This window comes from Macaca mulatta, chromosome 1 (assembly GCF_049350105.2).
Source record: "Macaca mulatta isolate MMU2019108-1 chromosome 1, T2T-MMU8v2.0, whole genome shotgun sequence".
NCBI lineage: Eukaryota > Metazoa > Chordata > Mammalia > Primates > Cercopithecidae > Macaca > Macaca mulatta.
In genome coordinates, this window is record NC_133406.1 from 61,437,186 (window position 1) to 61,458,690 (window position 21,505).

General features: G+C 46.8%; 1 protein-coding gene across 16 annotated transcripts in view; it reads left to right on the top strand.

Moving 5' to 3' along the window:
* ATP2B4 (ATPase plasma membrane Ca2+ transporting 4) overlaps window positions 1-21,505 on the top strand; it is a 114,632-nt gene that overhangs the window by 69,471 nt on the left and 23,656 nt on the right. For 14 of the 16 annotated variants that reach the window (XM_077993426.1, XM_077993520.1, XM_015118192.3 and 11 more), the window contains 13 exon segments: window positions 3,713-3,910; window positions 5,011-5,268; window positions 5,756-5,881; window positions 6,354-6,479; window positions 7,595-7,630; window positions 9,203-9,364; window positions 12,559-12,773; window positions 13,411-13,653; window positions 14,893-15,134; window positions 16,459-16,690; window positions 17,540-17,719; window positions 18,723-18,810; window positions 19,720-19,826. In XM_077993426.1, coding sequence (XP_077849552.1) covers window positions 3,713-3,910; window positions 5,011-5,268; window positions 5,756-5,881; window positions 6,354-6,479; window positions 7,595-7,630; window positions 9,203-9,364; window positions 12,559-12,773; window positions 13,411-13,653; window positions 14,893-15,134; window positions 16,459-16,690; window positions 17,540-17,719; window positions 18,723-18,810; window positions 19,720-19,826 — 2,213 coding nt within the window. 16 annotated transcript variants of the gene reach the window in all.

The following is a 21,505-nucleotide window of genomic DNA, read 5'->3' on the forward strand; positions in this document are numbered from 1 at the left end:
TGTGCAGAGGCCCTGATGTAGACGCATGTCTAGTGCGTTCAGAGAACAGTAGGCAGTCTGGCTGGGCCAGATCTCAGTGAACATGGAGAAACTAGTAGGAGATAAGGACTGGGGGACGGGGGGGAGTCATAAGGGGCCTGGAAGCCCATCAAGTCCTTGGTGCCTAGTTTTACTCTAAGTAAAAGCCAGAGGGTTTTGAGCAGATGAATCGCATGTACTGCCTTAGATCTTAAAAAAGATCATTCTGGCTGATACATTGAGAAGAGACTGAGAACAGGAGAGCGAGGGTGGAGGCAAGGAGACCGGTTGGAAGACGATTGCTATAATCCAGATGAGAGAGGATGGTTTAGACCAGGATGATAACAGTGAAAATGGAAAGTGATTGGACTAGATATATTTTGAAGCTGGTAGGATTTCTCGACTACATGATATAGGAGATAGGGGGCTGGGCATCATGGATGATTACGGGGTATTAGCATGAGAGCAGAGAGGGACGGTAACCCTGTTCTCCACCCCTCGTACGTCCCTCTTTTTGGGAGGGAGGGTTTCATTAGGCTGTTGGGGTGCGCCTTATGATCTTTAATATCTGGTATCTTGCTTTGCCCTCATAATCATCTACTAACCCATGGTAAGGAGGAAAGGGCATCTCCTCCCTTTACATTGTGAATCCTGCTTCTTTGAGAAGCATCCCAGGTAGGTTAACAAATTACCAGCACTCCTGCTTCCCTTCAGCAAGCCTGGCTTTCCAGCACAGCAGGTCCAACTTGGCACAGCCTTGCCATCTCTGGTCCCTGGGGAGAAAGGACCAGCAAGGCCCTGCCCCCTGGCAAGTCTGCCTCTGCCTGTCTGGGGCTAAAGATGCCCTACCCAGAACACTTCTTTCCCAGGCCCTGGCTGTCCCTCCTACTAGGAACCTGACTTCTCCGGCTGGTGGGGGCAGGGAGGCTCTGGAGAGCAACTCAGTTTGCTTCTGGAGGTTTGGCCAATCCTCACAGCTCTGCGGGGCTCAGCTGTGCCACTGCGCTGGAGGCCAGGGTGATGTGCTTGGGCACTGGGAATCAGGAGACCCTGGGTAAGACATCAGGCACCACTTCCCTAACCAGCTCCTGTGTCTCTCTCCTAAGCACTAGCAAGTGAATGTGGTCTCAAAAGAGGCCCTCACACCCCTGACTGCACAGGTGTGGATGCCAGTTCATCCCCTGCCCCTCACTTTCATCTTCCACCCCCCACATGTACCTTCCCAGACAGACGAGTATCTTGAGTATGTCTCCTGGTGCTTTTTGTTTTATAGCATAGGGAAATGGAGGCCATCCCAAGCTCTGCAAATAATACTCCCTTGGGTACCTATTTTCCCATTTTCAAAATCTTTATCTGTTCAGATGTCTTCCTCAGGTCCTAACGCAAATCTCTCCTCTTGACACTTAAGGTAACACTCCTGGGTTTGTTTGGTTTTTGTTGTTGTTGTTGTTGTTTGTTTGTTTTTTGAGACAGAGTCTCTCTCTCGCCCAGGCTGGAGTGCAGTTGCGTGATCTCGGCTCACTGCAACCTCTGCCTCCCAGATTTAAGCAATTCTCCTGCCTCAGCCTCCCTAGTAGCTGGGATTACAGACATGCGCCACCATGCCCGGCTAATTTTTTTGTATTTTTAATAGAGACGAGGTTTCACCATGTTGGCCAGGCTGGTTTCAAACTCCTGATCTCAAGTGATACGCCCATCTCGGCCTCCCAGAGTGCTGAGGATTACAGACATGAGCCACCATGCCTGGCCCACTCTTGGGTTCTATTCAGTGAAGATTTTCAGTGAAGAGTAGACATTTGCCCTTATATCACATCTGCATTCCTTCCTCAGCAACAGAATAGCCCTTCCCATTGACTAAAGTGTGAGGAAGGCCTCTGGCATCCAAGTCCTTTGCCTGTTTTGTCCCTGCAGCCCCCGTCATCCACTTCGTCTTGTTCTCTCTGTGAAGCTCAGTTGAAGTTCCCTTCCTCTGATTCTGACCCTCCTCAGCTGCTAACCTTTTTTCAAGACAAAAGCCACCCCACCCTGCCTGTGGGAAACCCTTCAAACCAGCAGCCAACAACTTCCAGTGTCAAAACCAGTAATACTTTGCTTCAGCATGTAAACAACTTGATGAATACCAACTGGCATTAATCGCCACGGTAGGATTTCCCCTCTTCCCTTCAAGAGTAGCCCTACCTGGGGACCTGTGAAAGGACCCAACTATAAGGAAAGCACTGAGAATAATTCTGCCTATCTCTTGTCCTTCTGAGAAGGTGTCTAGAGAGTAGGTATGGTATGTATGTGGTACGTGGTCTGTGTGTGTGTGTGTGTCGTATATCTGTGTGGTATGTACTGTGTATGTGGTTTGTGTTTGGTGTGTATGTGTCTGTATATTGTGCATATGGTGTGTGATGTGAGTGGTGTATGTGGTTTGTGGTGTATATGTGTCTGTATGGTATGTGTGGTATGTGGTGTGTGTACACAGAGGTATGTAAGCAAACATATGTTGGTGGGGAGGATGCTGGTGATCAAGTACTGTGTAGTATCTGAAAACTTTGTGGCCTCACCTTTCTTGTTCGCTTTTTATTCAATCTGAGTAGTAGTACTTCCCTTAGTACCTACTTAGTCTTTAGTAGAATGGTAGTACCTCTCAGTGGTGTGTGTTTGTGCCTCTGTGAGTGTGTGTGCATGCACACACATAGGCACACAGGTGTGTATATGTGTGTGACAGAAAAGGAGGGGCACATGTGCTTAAAGGGAATGCCCGCAAGTTATAGTCTCAAAGACTCTGCTCTGATGCTCCCCTAAAGCTCCTGGATCTTAGAATCAGGACACGTGTGTGGGCTCTGCCTCCATCCTGCATGACCTTGAGCAAGGAGCTTCTTCTTCCTGGCCTTTGTGTGTGAGCCAATGGATGGCAGCTCACTCTGCATTTAAATCACCACAGCATGTACCTGTTCATATGACATAAAAGTTCTATGTGAATCCCAAGAACCACTTTAATATTTATATTCTCAGAGCTGGACCCTGGGGCATACTCAATCAGTAGCAGATAAGATGTTATGTCTGGTTAGGAATTTATCCAGATTATACTTGCCACTAAGATAAGTGAGTGGTCCCGTGGCTGACCAGTTTCATTTTGCCCATTTTTAGCCTGAAAGTTCCACCCTCTCTGAGTCCTGGGTAGATTAGGATGGTTGTCTCTAACTGGATCTCATACTTGAGCAAATCAGGAAGCAGGGGATCTTTTTTATTTATTTTATTTTAGAGACAAGGTCTCACTTTGTTGCCCAGGCTGGAGTGCAGTGACATGATCACTGCTGCTCACTGCAGCCTCAAACTCCTGAGGTCAGAACAGTCCTCCCACCTCGGCCTCCTGAGTAGCTGTGACTACAGGTGCACCACACCATGCCTGGCTAATATTTGTCTTTATTGTGGAGACAGGGTTTCACAAAGTTGCCCAGGCTGGTCTTGAACTCCTAAATGTAAACAATCCACCCATCTTGGCCTCCCAAAGTGCTGGCATTACAGGCGTGAGCCACCATGCCTGGCTCTTTATTTTATTTATTTTTGAGACAGTGTCTCTCTCTGTTGCCCAGGCTAAAGTGTAATGGCGTGATCATGACTCATCACCACTTCAAAACTGCCTTTTATCATTTTCTTTTTTTTTTTTTTTTTTGCATTCATTCATCCACTCCTATCTCCTTTTCAGGTCTATCTGGGAACCCTGCAGATCTGGAGAAACGTAGGCAGGTGTTCGGACACAACGTGATCCCCCCCAAAAAGCCCAAAACCTTCTTAGAATTAGTGTGGGAAGCCCTTCAAGATGTCACACTCATCATCCTGGAGATTGCAGCCATCATCTCCCTGGTCCTGTCCTTTTATCGCCCTGCTGGTGAAGAAAATGAACGTGAGTGTCCTAAACAACTCAGCGTGACTCTTATCTGGGTGCTTTCCACCACCACCAAAAAGCACTTAGTATTGGTAGCTGACAGATTATAGCTTAAAACATTCCCCCCATTATCCAGAGTGGGCTTTCCAAAGGAAACCAGCAGTAGTACTAAGCTATTCTTCCAACTCATCCTTATTCCAAGGGTTCCTCCCCACCATACCCCCACCCTCTTTCTTCCATTAAATCTTTTTTCAGAATGTCAGGAATCCTCTACCCTTTTAAGACATTTTATTTATTTATTTATTTATTTATTTATTATTTTTTTAATGGATTCTTGCTCTGTCACCCAGACTGGGTGCAGCAGCTTGATCTAGGCTCACTGCAAACTCCTGGGTTCAAGCGATTCTCATGCCTCAGCCTCCTGAGTAGCTGGGATTACAGGTGTGTGCCATCACACCTGGCTAATTTTTGTATTTTTAGTAGAGACAGGGCCTTACCATGTTGGCCAGACTGGTATCAAACTCCTGACCTCAGGTGATCCACCTGCCTCGGCCTCCTCAAGTGCTGGGACTACAGGTGTGACCCACTTGCCCAGCCTATTTAATAATTTTTATAACATAGAGACAAGGTCTCACCATGTTGCCCAGGTTGGTCTCAAACCTCTGGGGTCAAGCGATCTGCCTGCCTTGGCCTCCCAGAGTGCTGGGATTACAGGTGTGAACCAACATCCCCAGCCAGGAATTCTCTACCCTTATCCAACCAACAAAACCCTGCATCTCAAAGTGCCCCCCGCCACCAATTGTCTCACATTATGGGAAACAGTAGCAAAAGCCTGACCATGTTGGGAACCATAAGTGTGACCTTACATGTGACTTGCCTAAATTTGATAGTTTGTACTATTTAGTCATTTACCTCTTTTGGATTAACATAAATAGTTACACTCGTGATAAGATAATACTCAATCCTACTATCCTCTGATATCCTCTTCCAGCCAACAGTTGTGTTTGCTATTATTCACTTTTCCTGACTTTCTATCTTGGGATTGTGGAAGCACCACTCCCATTTCTTATTGTCAACAAAAGCCCTTCAGTGACTATTTCTCTCCCTTCCTGGGATAGTGTGTGGTCAAGTTGCAAGTACCCCAGAAGATGAAAGTGAGGCACAAGCTGGCTGGATTGAGGGGGCAGCCATCCTTTTCTCAGTGATCATCGTGGTGTTAGTGACTGCCTTTAATGATTGGAGCAAAGAGAAGCAATTCCGGGGGCTGCAGAACCGCATTGAACAGGAGCAAAAGTTCTCCATCATCCGAAATGGTCAACTCATCCAGCTCCCTGTGGCTGAGATTGTGGTCGGTGATATTGCCCAAGTCAAATACGGTGAGAGCTCCGTGTCTCTTTTGCTTACCCCACTACCACCCCCATTTAAGGGATAGGTCCTTTGGTATGAGGGGGCTGGGAATTGCTGAAAACCCAAAAAGATAAGATCCAAAACTGTATTCACTTCTAGGTTAGAGTTTAAAGAGGTTGTGGGAAGGAATTTCAGAAAGGAGTAGCTGAAGCTCTGCCACGAGATTGTCAGACTTGTACTCTGTGTGTCTTAGGGTTAAAAGTGTGTAATATTCAGGCCATGGAAAGGTGTGGGGATGAATAAGAGTTTGAATTTATAATGCCTGGAAAGCAGCCTTCTCCCAGGTTGTACAGAGCTGAAGTCTTGTAAAGACCCTCCATGTACTCACGACCATTGCCCTCCAGATAGGGCCCACGGGAGCAGCCGTGAGATGGGGTTGAAGGAGTTGGAGGTCCCTACCCTCAGCCAGTCTCTTACTATCTCCTTCACTGTCCCTTCTTCCCCTTTGTGCTCTAGGTGATCTGCTGCCTGCAGATGGGATCCTGATCCAAGGGAATGATCTGAAGATTGATGAGAGCTCTCTGACAGGGGAATCCGATCATGTCAAGAAGTCCCTGGACAAAGACCCCATGTTGCTCTCAGGTATAGGCCCTGGCTACCCAAGTTCCCATTTACCTCCCTGCAAACACCCAGGCCACAGGATCCAGACCCTGTTCTCTCTTCTGACTGTGTCCCATCTCCTTCCCTGGGATTCAACTGGGGCAGCAGCATTTTGGTGGGTGGAATACAAGGATATCAGGCAGCCTAAATGAAGTTTTCCGTGAAACAAGTGTAATAAGGCCCTTGAAGGGGCTCTGCTGGTTGCAGGGGTGGGAGTGGGGGCAGGAGGGAGGGCTTACCCTAAAGCAGTCAGACACATTTTCCTCCTTACTCCCAGTTTGTCTGGTCTGTTTTAAATGTGCCCAGCTCTTGACCTTTTCCTACTGTGCTAAACACATCATTATCCATGGGGTAGGGAGGACTATTTTTTTCTTCTAAATTTGTGTTTCATATCAAATCATGTCTAGGTATTAAAAAAAAAACATTCCTTCCCATCTTCTCCTTTCCCATGTAGGGACCCATGTCATGGAAGGTTCTGGCCGGATGGTGGTGACGGCTGTTGGTGTCAACTCTCAGACTGGAATCATCCTTACTCTCTTGGGGGTCAATGAGGATGACGAAGGGGAGAAGAAGAAGAAAGGTAAGGGGCATCTGGACTGAGATTCTCTTTCCTCTCATCCCCATGGACAAACAAGGAAGTGAGGGAGCAGATCTGGATAGAAAGCATGGTTAGAAGAATCTGCTGCGATGAAGAAAGCAGATATCCAAACTCCTTGCTGAGATAAAGATGTAAATCCTTGGCTCCAGGGGGCTCTGATGAAAACCAGATCCTGGCTTTAGGCTCCCAAATCAGGTTGAATTTGAGCTTGATTTTTGTGTCTATTGGTGGCTTGTAAAGGGGTAAGTTATAAAGCCTGCCCTAAATAAACTGGCTAGGTGCTGTAGCCCCAAATGCCTTCCATGTACTCCTCCTCCCCCAACTTTCTTCCTCAAAGATGGGGGGTTAAACGAACCATCAAGACTAAGAGAAAACTGGCCAGAAGAATAAAATAGATTTCTGCCGAAACTGTGGGCTCTCAGTGGAAGAGACACACAGCTAGAAGAGTAGGAACAGTTAGTTCAGTCTTTGCCCCTCAGTTATTCCTGAAGGAAAGAATAAGAGGGAGAAAGAGGAAAAGATACTAAAACCAAGTCTACCCGTTTCCCTAAGCATTCCTTCTTCCCTTAGGGGAGAGAAGGTTTCTACCACATGGCTGGAGAATCATCTTGAGCTGTTTAGTGGAGGACAGTTTATGAAAAGGAAACAAAACACATTCCCTCAGGAACTAAACAATTCATTTCTGCAGCTGCCTGCAGATGAATAAGGAGGAAGCTTGCCTGGTGCTGTTGAAGTAACACGGAGACACCTTTCAGAGTCTTTGCCATCAGGCAGAAACAGTTCAAACCTCTCACTTCCTAATCCCCACCCTATTTTTCCAAGCAATGTGACTCAGGCCAGGAGCAAGAGAAAGCACCTCAGGTGTGAGTATGCACTCACCTACGTGAGCGTTTTGGTGGCTATCCCGAGGATTCATGAGAGCCTCTAGCAAGAATGAATGAAAGCAGAGATGTGAGCTTCCTTTACATTTATGTCCCTTCCCTGCAACCCGACCACTTAACTGTCGCCCTTCTGGGCTCTGAGCAGGACCAACAAATTGGATCTCTTAATAGTCACTTTGGGTTTCGACCCCACTTTTTTCTTTCTTGTTCAAACAGGTAAAAAGCAAGGAGTCCCTGAAAATCGCAACAAAGGTAACCTCTCCAACCACTCATTTACCATCTCTACCTGCCCACGCTCAAACCAGACCTTTCCAGGCCATCTGCCTTCTCCCTTTTCCTCTCCATAAATCTGTTATCTCCTGCTGTGGCTCAGATGCCTCATCCTGAGGAAGGTGCAGAGATTTTTGGGGTGGTCTCAAGGGCCTGATCCCAATCTAAGATGGGACAACAGCACCCTCTGCTGTTGGCTCACAGAATGTCATGTCAAGGTTTCTCTTGGGGAGTGTGTAGGATTGATCTGCTCTTCCCAGGGAGCTGAGCTCCGCTTCATTGCCCTCAGCCTGATTTAAACACCAACAGTCATCAGTTCCTGGGTTGGAAGACTTCAGGGTCCTCATGGCGGAGGGAGGTGGGATGGGCAGTCCCTGCACCCTCCTCTTGATAGCTTCCTCATCGGTGTCCTCTTCTGGTCTGGATCCCTTCTCTGCTGGTCTTCTCAGGGGTGCTTGGAGAGAGCCCTTTCTCTGTACCTCTCTCCCCACCTCTCTTCTTTGTTCTTGCCACAGTCTGTTTTCTTCCTCCTGATCTGATGTGTGTTTCTCTTTTGGTGGCTGTGTTCACATTCCATCTCTGTCTTCTTGTTTGTGAGTCTGACAGCAGGGACTACTCAGGAAGGGTATCCTAAGCAAGGGGCTGAGCCCTGCAGGGGTGAAAATGGAGTGGTGCTGGGAGCCAGCAAGAACTGCTCTCTTGTGACACTCCTAGAGATTTGTTTATACTTTGTAACCCGCATCACAGCAGTCTTTAGAAATAAAGTCATCACATTAGAAAACCAGAGCTAAACAGAAATAATTCTTTAATTTTAGTTCTTTAACTCTTCTTTTAAAAGCAAAATGGATTTATATGTCTCTCTTTATCCCTGCTTTCTCTTATTACAGGAGGTCCCTCACACCAGCTTCTTCCCTCTTCCCCAAAAGACTTAACCCTAGGTCCCACTCTGTATCTCTCTACCTTTGTTAGGCAGGGAAGAAAGGGAATTTTCTTTTCCTATCCTTCAACTGCTAGAAGGAGCTGGAAAATACCCTGGGTCTGGGGGTATGTGTTTCTTCCCTGACAATCGAGAGAGAGAGAGAGAGAGAGAGAGAGAGAGAGAGATAAACCATTTAACAGAGCAATCTTGTGCTCTAGAAACATCTACCAACCCTCTCCTTCAGCCCCTATCTGCAGTAAAGATTCACTATTTTAAGCACTGAGTTCCAGGAAGGATGGTTGTTTTAATAGCGCTTAGTGACATGATTAATCCCCTTGCTGGAATAAATCTGGCTTGGGACTCAGGTAGTGCCAGGAAGCTGCCACTGAAGAAGAAATCCATATCCTAAAAGCACCCCAGTTTCATCTGAAGTCATTAGAATATTATTCCAAAGGCCCTAATAGAGTGTTGAAGGCAAGTTCCATGTCTAGCATGGGTTGCGAGTGGTCGGGACTGATGTCAGGTCCAAGGTAGATTCTGGGAAAGAGACAGGAAGGTTTTTTGGTTTCCACCTGCCTGCCACTCAGTGCTACCACCTTGCCTGCTCACCTGTCCTATTTGTGTGTACACTCTAGCAAAGACCCAAGACGGAGTGGCCCTGGAAATCCAGCCACTCAATAGCCAGGAGGGAATCGACAATGAGGAAAAAGACAAGAAGGCAGTCAAGGTGCCTAAAAAGGAGAAGTCAGTGCTGCAGGGCAAGCTGACTCGCCTGGCTGTTCAGATTGGGAAAGCTGGTGAGTAGGGTGCAGCCTCATTGTGGTTATCAGTGTTATCCTGCATCCTCATCACTTTTATCCCCTTCTTTCTGCACCAACTGAGACTGGCAGAAAGAAGGTGAAACTTCAGAATGGCTACTTGGGGCTAGGCAGCTGTGTCCCTATCTCCGCCACTGTTTGGTTTCTCCCTAGGCTTTTTCAGAGAGAAATGTTTTCCTGTGTGTAAGGGTTAATGGCCGTGAGATCTCTTAATCCAAATGAATGAGAAGTAAAGAGCATATATTACAGTAGGGGAGATTTACATTAGCAAGAAGGAAGATTTTAATAACTACTTACCTGTCTCTTATTTTGGGTTGTAAATTCCTTAAAGATAGAGAAGGCTGCAGCTTGCTAGAGGCAATTCCCTAGCATAGTAGTAGGATCTGGCCAAGCAAAAAGCAATAAATACCAAGTAAGGACTGGAGGAAGAAGGAAGGCTGTGGTTAGACAGGCCCTCTCTAAATGCACTCTGCATATGAGAAAGTGGCTTCTCCATCACTTGCCTCTGCATTTTCCTGTCTTACCACTTTCTTTCAATGGAGGGGGAGAATGGGGAGTGGGAAGAAGAAATAGAAGATTGCTACTTCAGTGGACATATCCCTCAAGGAATAGTTTTTTTGTTTTTTGTTTTTTGGGGTTTTTTTTTGAGATGGAGTCTTTCTCTGTTGCCCAGGCTGGAAGTGCAGTGGCACCATCTCAACTCACTGCAGATTCCACCTCCTGGGTTCAAGCGATTCTCCTGCCTCAGCCACCCAAGTAGTAGGGACTACAGGTACACACCACCACGCCCATCTAATTCTTGTATTTTTAGTAGAGATGGGGTTTCACCATGTTGACCAGGCTGGTCTCGAACTCCTGGCCTCAAGTGATCCGCCCACCTCGGCCTCCCAAAGTGCTGGGATTATAGGCATAAGCCACCGTGCCCTGCCAGAGAATAGTCTTTTACCACTGTTTATTCTGTGATTCCACCTTTCTGTTTACCACAATCATAATCAGCACATTTCTGCACTTTATACAGCTGTGTGCAACTTACCTGGGGGTCTTGTTAAGGTGTAGATTCAGTTCAGAGGGTCTGGTGTGGAGCCTGAGATTCTGCATTCCTAACAAACCCCCACAGGATGCCAACACCGCTGATTCAGTTTGCACACACTGGATGGTGGGATCCATGCTGCCCACCATAGCAGCCGCTCACCACATGTGACTGCTGCAATTTAAATTAATTACAAGTAAATAAAGTTAAAAATCCAGTTGCTGGGGCACATTTTAGTTGGTCACGAGCCACATGTGCTAGCAGTGGCTGTCATATTGGACAGCACAGATAGAGAACTTCTTACGTTTCACAGAAAGATCTACTGGACTGAGTTGGCCTAACCTCTTTGTGTCCGTTCTAGTGCCCAGCTAATTTTAACTGCTGTGAAATCTCTTGCATATAAACTATACATGGATGAGATGAATTGCAGGGGCAGAATCAAACACACAGGTCTGAAACATTAAATATACCCCACCTAACCCTTGTACTATTCTCCTAATCCTTACCTTGTTTTTTTATTGTTGTTTTTGCTTATTTGTTTGTTTGTGAGAAAGCCTCACTCTGTCATCCAAGCTAGAATGCAGTGATGCAATCTTGGCTCACTGTAACCTCCACCTCAGGGGTTCAAGTGAGTCTCCCGAGTAGCTGGGATTACAGGCATGCACCACCATGCCTGGCTAATTTTTAGTAAAGACAGGGTTTCGCCATGTTGGGCAGGCTAGTCTTGAACTCCTGTCCTCGAGTGATCTGCCCCTGGCCTCAAGTAATCCCATGGCCTCAAGTGATCTGCCGGCCTCAGCCTCCCAAAGTGCTGGGATTACAGGTGTGAGCCACTGCACCTGGCCCCTGCCTTGTTCTTCTTAGAGAGTACAAGCTACCTGATGGCTGGCCACTAGTCTCCTTTGTTGCTTTATTTTATATGTTAGGCCAGTCCAGGAATAGGGTGAGGCAAGTCAGATGCCTTCCACCACCTGAAGAGTGAGTTCCTTCTTAATTTTGCACCCTCAGTGGCTTGCTTCTCCACCTGAGTCCTGGCCCTAATCAAGTAAAGTACAGAAGAATTTGCTTTCATTGATATCATCATCTCTAGCCTTGCTTGGAGGCCCCTGAATCATCTGGCCCTTGGGAAAAGCAAAAACCAAAACCAGACAATGATTTAAAGCAGAGCTTTTCCCAAATATTGTGCCACAGTTAGGGACAGTTGTCCCCAGATACTGATTCCATCAGCCCTCAAAGCATTCAGGCAGCACCCATGGCAATCAGAATCCCTAGGCCAGTCGGTTTTGACCTTCAGCAGATTCTTTCATGTACTGTAATGTGTAGGGTCACCAACCGTCCAAGTTTGCTTGGGATTTTCTCAATTTTAGCAAACCCCCACATCCCTGGAAACTGTTCAGTAGTCTCGGGATGGTTTGGTCACTCTACCAATGGGCCATACCAAAGACCTCTCAGTACTTTCATTTCGTCATCTTTAAAAAGGGAGTGATAATAGTAACCTATTTCACAGGGTTGTTGTGAAGTGCTTGCCTGGCCCACAGTAGGTGCCCACATAAATATTTACTGTTATTGGCATCTTCTATGTGTGCCATGACAAGAGAAAGGTTGGGAAGCACTGTTCTAAGAGTTAGCCATGCAGGTGATACACTAGCACCACAGAGGCATTGCTGTAAACAAGGTGTGAATTGTCCAGCATTCGGAGGTTAGTAGGGGAGAAGTCAAAATTGATAAACTACTAGGAAATGGACAAATACAGTCATGACATTATGAATCGTAGGGAGAGGGTGGGTGTGGAATAGGATCATAGAATGCTGTTTCAGGAAACAGATCAACCCCCTGATTTATGAATGAGGAATTTGATCTAGGAAACAGGCCCAGAGAGGGTCAATGACTTGTCCAAAGCCACAAGTCAAGTTAGTGCAGTGCTGAGAATAGAACCTGTGTCTTTGAAATACGAAACCAGTGTTTGTTCCTTATGCTATAATGTATAAGCAACAGAGACTGGGCGGGGATTTTAGTAAGTCTTCCTGGAGATGGTGGTTTTAACAATTGGCAACAAAGGCTACAACTGATGCCATTCTATCTCTGGCTAGGGCCCTAGGAATGCCCTCAGGCCTGGGTTCATGTGACTTGTTTCTCTGGACAGGTCTGCTCATGTCTGCTCTCACAGTTTTCATCCTGATTCTATACTTCGTGATTGACAACTTTGTGATAAATCGCAGACCATGGCTCCCTGAGTGTACTCCCATCTACATCCAGTACTTTGTCAAGTTCTTCATCATCGGCGTCACTGTACTGGTGGTGGCTGTGCCAGAGGGGCTGCCTCTGGCTGTCACCATCTCACTGGCCTACTCTGTGAAGGTGAGACTGGAACAATCGTATCTCTTCCTTTAGGATAGAGATGGGAGGAAAGGGTACCATGTAACCCTTAGTGAAAAGATAAGCCATTCTATCATCTGTAAACTTTGGCTGGTGCCTCACAAGAGCAGAAGTCCCTGGTGTTAATGGAAGGACCATCTCTGTCAGATGCATCAATGTTGAAATGACCCTGTAGAACCTTCAGAGAATGACAAAAATGGTATCTTGGATTTTTTTTTATTTTTTTTTTAAGACAGAGTCTCACTCTGTCACCCAGGCTGGAGTGCAATGGTGCAACCTCGGCCTCCCAGGTTCAACTGATTCTCGTGCCTCAGCCTCCCAAGTAGCTGGGATTACAGGTGTGCACCACCATGCCCAGCTACTTTTTGTATCTTTTGTAGAGATAGGGTTTCACCATGTTGGCCAGTCTGGTCTTGAACTCCTGACCTCAGGTGATCTGCCCACCTCAGCCTCCTGAAGTGTTGAGATTACAGGCATGAATCACCGCACCCAGCCAGTATCTTGGATTTTTGTGTGGGACTGGAAGATGAAATATGGAGAGATATTGGCTAGGAAATGGCTTTGACCTATATTTAGGAGAGTCCAGTTAGTCCCCCCTCAAGTCTTTTCTCCTTTGTAGAAAATGATGAAAGACAATAACCTGGTGCGGCACTTGGATGCTTGTGAGACCATGGGCAATGCCACCGCCATCTGCTCTGATAAGACGGGCACGTTGACCATGAACCGAATGACTGTGGTACAAGCTTATATTGGGGGCATCCATTACCGTCAAATCCCAAGCCCTGATGTCTTCCTGCCCAAAGTCCTGGACCTCATTGTCAATGGCATTTCCATCAACAGTGCTTATACCTCCAAGATTCTGGTAAGCATCTCCTTTGCCTAGACACTCAGAATGGGTGGTTGGTTGGAAGGGAACATCCATTTTCTCTGAAATGAACCCGCTTATTGTTTACACTGCCTAAATTGCCATCCCTAAATTCTCATCCCGGGTGAGAGTGAGCACCATTTCTCACTCTGGAGTGAACATGTTTGGGTGAGACTATGGAAAAGTACCTGGGAGTCAATGGAGGGTTCAGGGCAAGGGCCTGTAAGAATCTATGGCCAGGAAATACCCTCCCAACTAGCATGTAAAGGCAATGTCTCTAAGGAGGGCAAGTAGAACGTATCCCAAAGTAGAATTGGGCTTATCAGAAGTAAATTACTCACTTTCTAGAAACAAGCACAGAGTATTAGAATAAGACCCACACAAGGCGAGACACCAGCACTACCACTAGAGCAAACTACAAAATCCCTAAGCCCTGGATGGCACAAGGATCACAGTTACTACTGACCACTCTCTGCCTATCCTTGAAAAAAAACAGGCTGGGCATAGTGGCTCACGTCTGTAATCCCAGCACTTTGGGAAGCCAAAGTGGGAGGATCGCTTGAGCCCAGGAGTTTGAGACCAGCCTGAGCAATATTGTGAGACCTCATCTCTACAAAAATAAACAAAATTAGCCAGGCATGATTGCGCACCTGTAGTCCCAGCTACTCGGGAAGCTGAGGTGGGAGGATCACTTGAGCCTAAGAGGTCAAGGCTGCAGTGAGCTGAGATCACACCACTGCAGTCAAGCCTGGGCAGCAGAGCAAGATGCTATGTCAAAAAGAAAAACAAAAAAGATGCCAGGTGCGGTGGCTCACGCCTGTAATCCCAACACTTTGGGAAGTCAAGGTGGGCAGATCCCCTGAGGTCAGGAGTTTGAGACCAGCCTGACCAACATGGTGAAACCCCATCTCTACTAAAAATACAAAAATTAGTTGGGCATGGTGGCAGGTACCTGTAGACCCAGCTACTCGGGAGGCTGAGGCAGGAGAATCACTTGAACCCGGGAGGTGGAGGTTGCAGTGAGCCAAGATTATACCACTGCACTCCAGGCTGGGCAACAGAGCGAGACTCCATCTCTAAAAAAGAAAAGAAAAAAAAACAAAAAACAAATGTTATTTCCCCCATGAGCTCCAGGTATATAATGTGAAGGCTTTGTAAATGAGTTCGTTCCTCCCTAAGTTCTCTGCCTTGTCAAGGCATCTTACTCACTAGTGCTGTGTATATTTCTTCTCCCAGCCTCCAGAGAAGGAGGGAGGCCTGCCTCGGCAGGTGGGAAACAAGACCGAGTGTGCCCTGCTAGGCTTTGTCACAGATCTGAAGCAGGATTACCAGGCTGTGCGTAATGAAGTGCCCGAGGAGAAGCTCTACAAAGTGTACACCTTCAACTCAGTGCGCAAGTCAATGAGCACCGTCATCAGGAATCCCAGCGGTGGCTTCCGTATGTACAGCAAGGGCGCCTCTGAGATCATCTTGCGCAAGTGAGCACCCCTGACAGCTCTGCTTCCCTTCAAGAGCCTCTCCTCAGGAAGGCATGGGTGCACACCCCACACTGAACCCATGCGGATGAGGGAGCCCTCCAGCCAGGTGGTGCCATAATAACTAATATCCAAGCGTCTACTCAAGCCACGCATGTTATTTAAGTGCTTACGGTGGCTTGTTGTATTTAATCCTCACAACTCAGGAAGGTGGGTACTGTGATGATCCCAGTTTTACAGATGAGAAAACAGAGATATAAGGAAGTTAAGTATCTCACTCAAGGTGATACAGCTGACAGTGGCACAGCCAGGATTCAGACCTGGACGATCCTCAGTTCCCATTTCCTAATCTGAAAACAGAGAGAGCGGTACTCAGCTCCTCACTGTAACTAAATGATTCAATGTATGTAAAATGCCTTGTACATAACAAGTACTAGAAATGTTTGTTCTGTGTTCTCTTTTCCTTCTCTTTCCTTCCCATTCCCATTTCTGATTACAGGGAATTTATGTAACTTTAAAAGTGACTATTCGGCCAGGCGCAGTGGCTCACGCCTGTAATCCCAGCACTTTGGGAGGCCGAGGCAGGCGGATCATGAGGTCAGGAGTTCGAAACCAGCCCGACCAACATGGTGAAACCCTGTCTCTACTAAAAAAAAAAATACAAAAATTAGCCGGGCATAGTGGTGCGCACTGTAATCCCAGCTACTCAGGAGGCTGAGGCAGGAGAATCGCTTGAACCCAGAAGGCAGAGGGTGCAGGGAGCCAAGATCGCACCACTGCACTCCAGCCTGGGTGACAGAGTGAGACTCTGTCTCACCAAAAAAAAGTGACTATTAATAGATTACCCATAGATCATCAAAAGTTGACCCTACTTAGGTATAGGGCCAGTAGGGCTGAATTAACCAGTACCCCAACTTGGCTTTAGCCACCTTCTTTTCATCAGCACATTCTTGTATAGGAAACCTCCCCCTAAACCACCACCACACAGTGAGCACTATTCTGAATACTCGGATTGAAAAAGTCTCTCTGCCTTCAAGAAGTTCAAAAGAGCAGGGGATTCACAAATGACTCGCATTGCATTCACATATGGGTAAGAATAGATGACATGGGAGAATCCTACTCTCTACCTACCTAGACCTTACTCCATCCACAGCCCACCCACCTTGGAAAGAGGGACTCCGCTGGGTGATGGACGAAGGAAATGTTTGGCCATGCTTGGAGCAATGTCTTTAGGAATAATACAGAGTGGCCAAAATGTCTGTCAATGATTGTAGAAACATATTGAGTGGGAAGGGAGACACCGTGTTCTTACTGTGCGCCTCCCCAGGTGTAATCGAATCCTGGACCGGAAAGGGGAAGCAGTGCCATTCAGGAATAAAGACAGAGATGATATGATACGCACTGTCATCGAGCCCATGGCCTGTGATGGACTCCGGACTATCTGCATAGCTTACCGGGATTTCAATGACGCAGAGCCCTCTTGGGACAATGAGAATGAGATCCTCACTGAACTGACCTGTATCGCAGTGGTGGGCATTGAGGACCCTGTGCGCCCAGAGGTGAGAGGGTGGGAAGCCACCCAGGAGTCTCAGGAAGTGGAGTACTAGTTCCCTTTCTAGTTGTGACCCCAGGCAGGTAACCTAACTGCTTCTCACTTACAGGGATAGATGTTTCTGTGCTTCCTGCTTCACAGGACTGCTGTGGAGTACCAGTTTGATAGAATGTGGCATTCCTAGGGTTAATGCTGTCTGAGTGTTCAGAAGCAAAGGGCTTATTGGGCTCATTATTTGACACTTAAGTATTGTCAGGAGATTGATTTAATCAGGACACCAACTTTGTCTTTAGCTCCCTCCTTTCAATCAACACATTCTTTTTGAGTAACTGCTGTGTGCTGATAACTATTCTAGACACTAGGGGATTGAAAATCTCTGCTTCTAAGAAGCATAGACAGATGGACTATTAATTGTCGAGGCCCAGAGGCATGAGAGGGTGTCATGCATGTGGGAAATTACAAAGAGCTGATATGGTTGGAGCATGGGCCAGGTGGGTGGAGAGTGGCAGAAGCTTCTGCTAGAAAAGAAAGCAGTGGCCAAATCGCAAAATGCCATCCATGCCCTGCCAAGGAGTCTCGATTGTGAGTGGAGAGCAAGTTTTTACACCTGGCTCCCAAAGCAAATTTCCCCTTCAACTCGTGGTGCAATAGGGCAAATTCAAATGTGACTGCTGTAGGTAGGACAGAAGTGAGGTGGCACCTAACAATATCAACATGACCAGACCTAGCCCATGCCACATGGCACCACTTCTAGGGTGCCTCTCTCCTGTCTGCCACAATGGGACAGACGTACAGGGACAGCTTACCAGGGTCACCACCCTCATCTGCACCTTTCCCCTTTCTTCACTCTCTGAAGGTGCCAGATGCTATTGCCAAATGCAAACAAGCTGGCATTACTGTCAGAATGGTGACAGGTGACAACATCAACACAGCCCGGGCCATTGCCACCAAATGTGGCATTCTAACACCTGGGGATGACTTCCTGTGCTTAGAAGGCAAAGAATTCAACCGGCTCATCCGCAACGAGAAAGGCGAGGTGGGTCCTGGGTAGGGGGATCCAGGACCTCCCCTGACGAGGAAAAGGCGGGTTCCAGCATAAGACATCTGGGTCATGTGCGGGAAAGTGGGTGTTTTCTAAAGTGAAAGCTATTTATAGTGAAACATCTCCTTGTACCAAAGCTGCTCATATGGTAACATTGGGAGTTGCTGGCCGGGCACGGTGGCTTATGCCTGTAATCCCAGCACTTTGGGAGGCCGAGGCGGGTGGATCACAAGGTCAAGAGATCAAGACCATCCTGGCCAACATGGTGAAACTCTGTCTCTACTAAAAATACAAAAATTAGCTCGGCATGGTGGCATGCACCTATAGTCCTAGCTACTGGGGAGGCTGAGACAAGCTTGAACCTGGGAGGCGGAGGGTGCAGTGAGCCGAGATCGCGCCACTGTACTCCAGCCTGGGCAACAGAGCGAAACTCCGTCTCAAAAACAAAAAAATGGGAGTTGCTTGTGAATGAAGCTGGTGAGCTCACTAGCTATCTTTTGAGACAGTGTCACTAGTTTTTCATGTCTTTCTGCTTTTTCAGTTTTTTTTACTGACTTCCCGCTAGCCCACCCCTCCTGTGTCCCTGCCCTTTGGCTAACAGTGGCTAAAGGAGAATGTGGTCTGGCAGTGGCACAGATCCAAGCTTCCTGAGCTACATAGAAATCATACCTAAGACCTCCGAAGCACCACTTTACCCACCCGAGCCAACAGCCAACCCTGGCCCACCTCCCGTTAAAGGTCTGGGAAATGGGGGATTGGCTCCCAGGTAGGGACTTGGGAGGAAAAAGAAAAAAAGCAGGGCCTGAATGGTCATCATCCATGAATCTACCCTTGGAGACTGGTTGGCTGTTTAATCTCTGCTGAAGCCAGAATAACACTGTCATGTGGGACTGTGGCGTACCCAATCTCCCAGTGGCTCCAAGTATATGGAGAAGCAAGACTTTCCTGGATAGCTTTTCTGAGTTTGACTGATCCAGGTGTGGTCTGGTGTTGGCAGGTAGAGCAAGAAAAGCTGGACAAGATCTGGCCTAAGCTTCGGGTCCTGGCGCGATCTTCTCCCACTGACAAGCACACTCTGGTGAAAGGTGAGGTTGGCTTCCAAATAGGTGCCTGCAACAGCTGAAGGCAGGCCAGGGCGAAGACAGATAAGAACCACCAGCCAAAGTCACTCTCCTGTCCAAATAGGGAGGTCCTAGGAGATCTCCCAGGCTATATGGGGAGAACATACAGTTAGCAAACATCCGAGCCCTTGGTGAGTATGACACACAATAAAGTTGTTGGGTTTTAATTTTTTTATTTTTTGTTTTTATTTTTGGAGACAGAGTCTTGCTCTGTCACCCAGGCTGGAGTGCAGTGGCGCAATCTCGGCTCACCGCAATCTCCGCCTCCTGAGTTCAAGTGATTCTCCTGCCTCAGCCTCCTGAGTAGCTGAGACTACAGGCGCCCACCACCATGCCTGGCTAATTTTTGTATTCTTAGTAGAGACAGGGTTTCACCATGTTGGCCAGGCTGGTCTTGAACTCCTGACCTCAGGTGATCTGCCCACCTCAGCCTTCCAAAGTGCTGGGATTACAGGCGTGAGCCACTGCACCTGGCAAGTTGTTGGGTTCTTAAAAACATGATCATGTCTTATTTACCAATAGTACTGTGAACTAGGCAGGGCAGGTATTCCCATTTTACAAATGAGGAAGTTTGAGGCTGAGAAGACAAGTAACTTACCCAAATTGCCCAGCTGGAAATGGTGCAGTTTGACCCCTAGGTCTCTGCCTTGAAATCCATCCAATGTGTTATTCATAGCTGCCTTAGGGTACCAGATGAGGACAAACGTAGTTCAGTGCTACCCATGAACAACTTACTGCCCTTGGGTGGTTCCTGTAGAACCTCTAGGAAAGGGAAAAGGGAAGGAAAGAGGAAAGTAGAAGGAGTGGCGGGTGGTAGAACTGAGGGGTGAGGGAGACCAGAAAACCTCACTGTGGTGTGTCTGTTTCCCCCAGGCATCATTGACAGCACTGTTGGGGAACAGCGGCAGGTTGTGGCTGTCACTGGTGATGGCACAAATGACGGACCTGCTCTGAAGAAAGCGGATGTTGGTTTTGCCATGGTAAGCTCAGCACAGCGTCTCTCTGATTGCAAGCTGCCTTCTCCATCAGAAAGCCAGGTCCGGCTTCTGGTTGCCTGCTGCTTGCTACACCGGCATAGCCCACGGGGTGCTTTTTTGTCCAACTCCATCTCTCCTATCTACCTGGTCAATCGTTATATATGTAATTGGGGACCCATCAAGTATGAAGAGTAGATCAGAGGGAGGGAAGTCATGAAGGATCATATGCAGGAAAGCCAGACCAACATAAACTTGCCCATAAACATGTGATGTTGTCAACTGGGCAAACTCTAGAAGATTCATGTTTCCTATGGGAAGCGCACTGTGTGGCTGGCACCACTGGGTACTCTGCTTTTCACTTCTGAGGCCAAGAGCATCAGAATCACTTGGAAAGTTCATTTAAAATCACATGTTCCAAGGCTCCGTATTTCTGTTTTTCATTTAACTTTAGAATTATATATTTCTTTTTATTCCACTTTTAGAAGAAATAATAATAAATAATAATTTTTAAAAGAATTATAGATGTCTAACTTCCTAATTTATAACTTTCGAATTTTATTTTATTTATTTATATATTTATTTATTTATTTTGAGACAGAGTCTCACTCTGTCGCCCAGGCTGGAGTGCAGTGGCATGATCTTGGGTCACTGCAACCTCTGCCTCCCAGGTTCAAGCAATTCTCCTGCTTCAGCGTCCTCAGTAGCTGGGATTACAAGCATGCACCACCACACCCTGCTAATTTTTGTATTTTTTAGTAGAGATGGGGTTTCGCCATTTTGGCCAGGGGGTGTCTCGAACTCCTGCCCTCAAGTGATCTGCCCACCTTGGCCTCCCAAAATGCTGGGATTACAGGCATGAGCCACCACACCCAGCTTCTAATTGTATTTAACTTCCCTGATTTTATGTTTGTATCCCTTAAGCTGAAAATTTTGATTCCTAATGGCATTAACATGATTATTTTTTGTTTTATTCTAAAATATTTCAAGTGGTTACAAAATATCAATAGTATTAATAATACAATTACTCTGCCAAAAATAATTCAATATTTTTCTTATAGTTCCTTTTATCCATAGGTATATGCTACCAGGAATGTGCCATCAAATTATTGTTTTTAAGGCATTTGTAACATTTTTTTGTGTGCACTTGTGCCACCAAGTGGCGACCAGATCATTTATATCATGTTACTTTCCATTTTAGAGATTGCTTTTTAGGCCAGTGTGGTGGCTCATACCTGTAATCAATCCCAACACTTTGGGGGGCCAAGGGGCAAGGAGCACTAGAAGCCAGGATTTTGAGGCAGGCAATATAGTGAGACTCCCATCTCTAAAAAAAAATAAAAATTAGCCAAGTGTGCTGGCACATACCTGTAGTCCCAGCTACTCGGGAGGCTGAGGTGGGAGGATTGCTTGAGCCCAGGAGTTCAAGGCTGCAGTGAGCCAAGATCACACCTCTGCACTCCAGCCTGGACAACAGAGCAAGACCCTGTCTCAAAAAAAAAAAAAAAAAAAAGAAGCGAGAGAAATAAAATACATGATTCTAAAGTCAAATGTGCAAAACAAGGTATATTCATAGAAATCCGGCTTCTACCCTCATTGCCTTTGCCTTGTTGCTTACCTCTTAATTCAATAGGTAATTTTTTTCTATCATTTTTGGTTTATTCTTCGGTTTGCTCCTTTAAAAT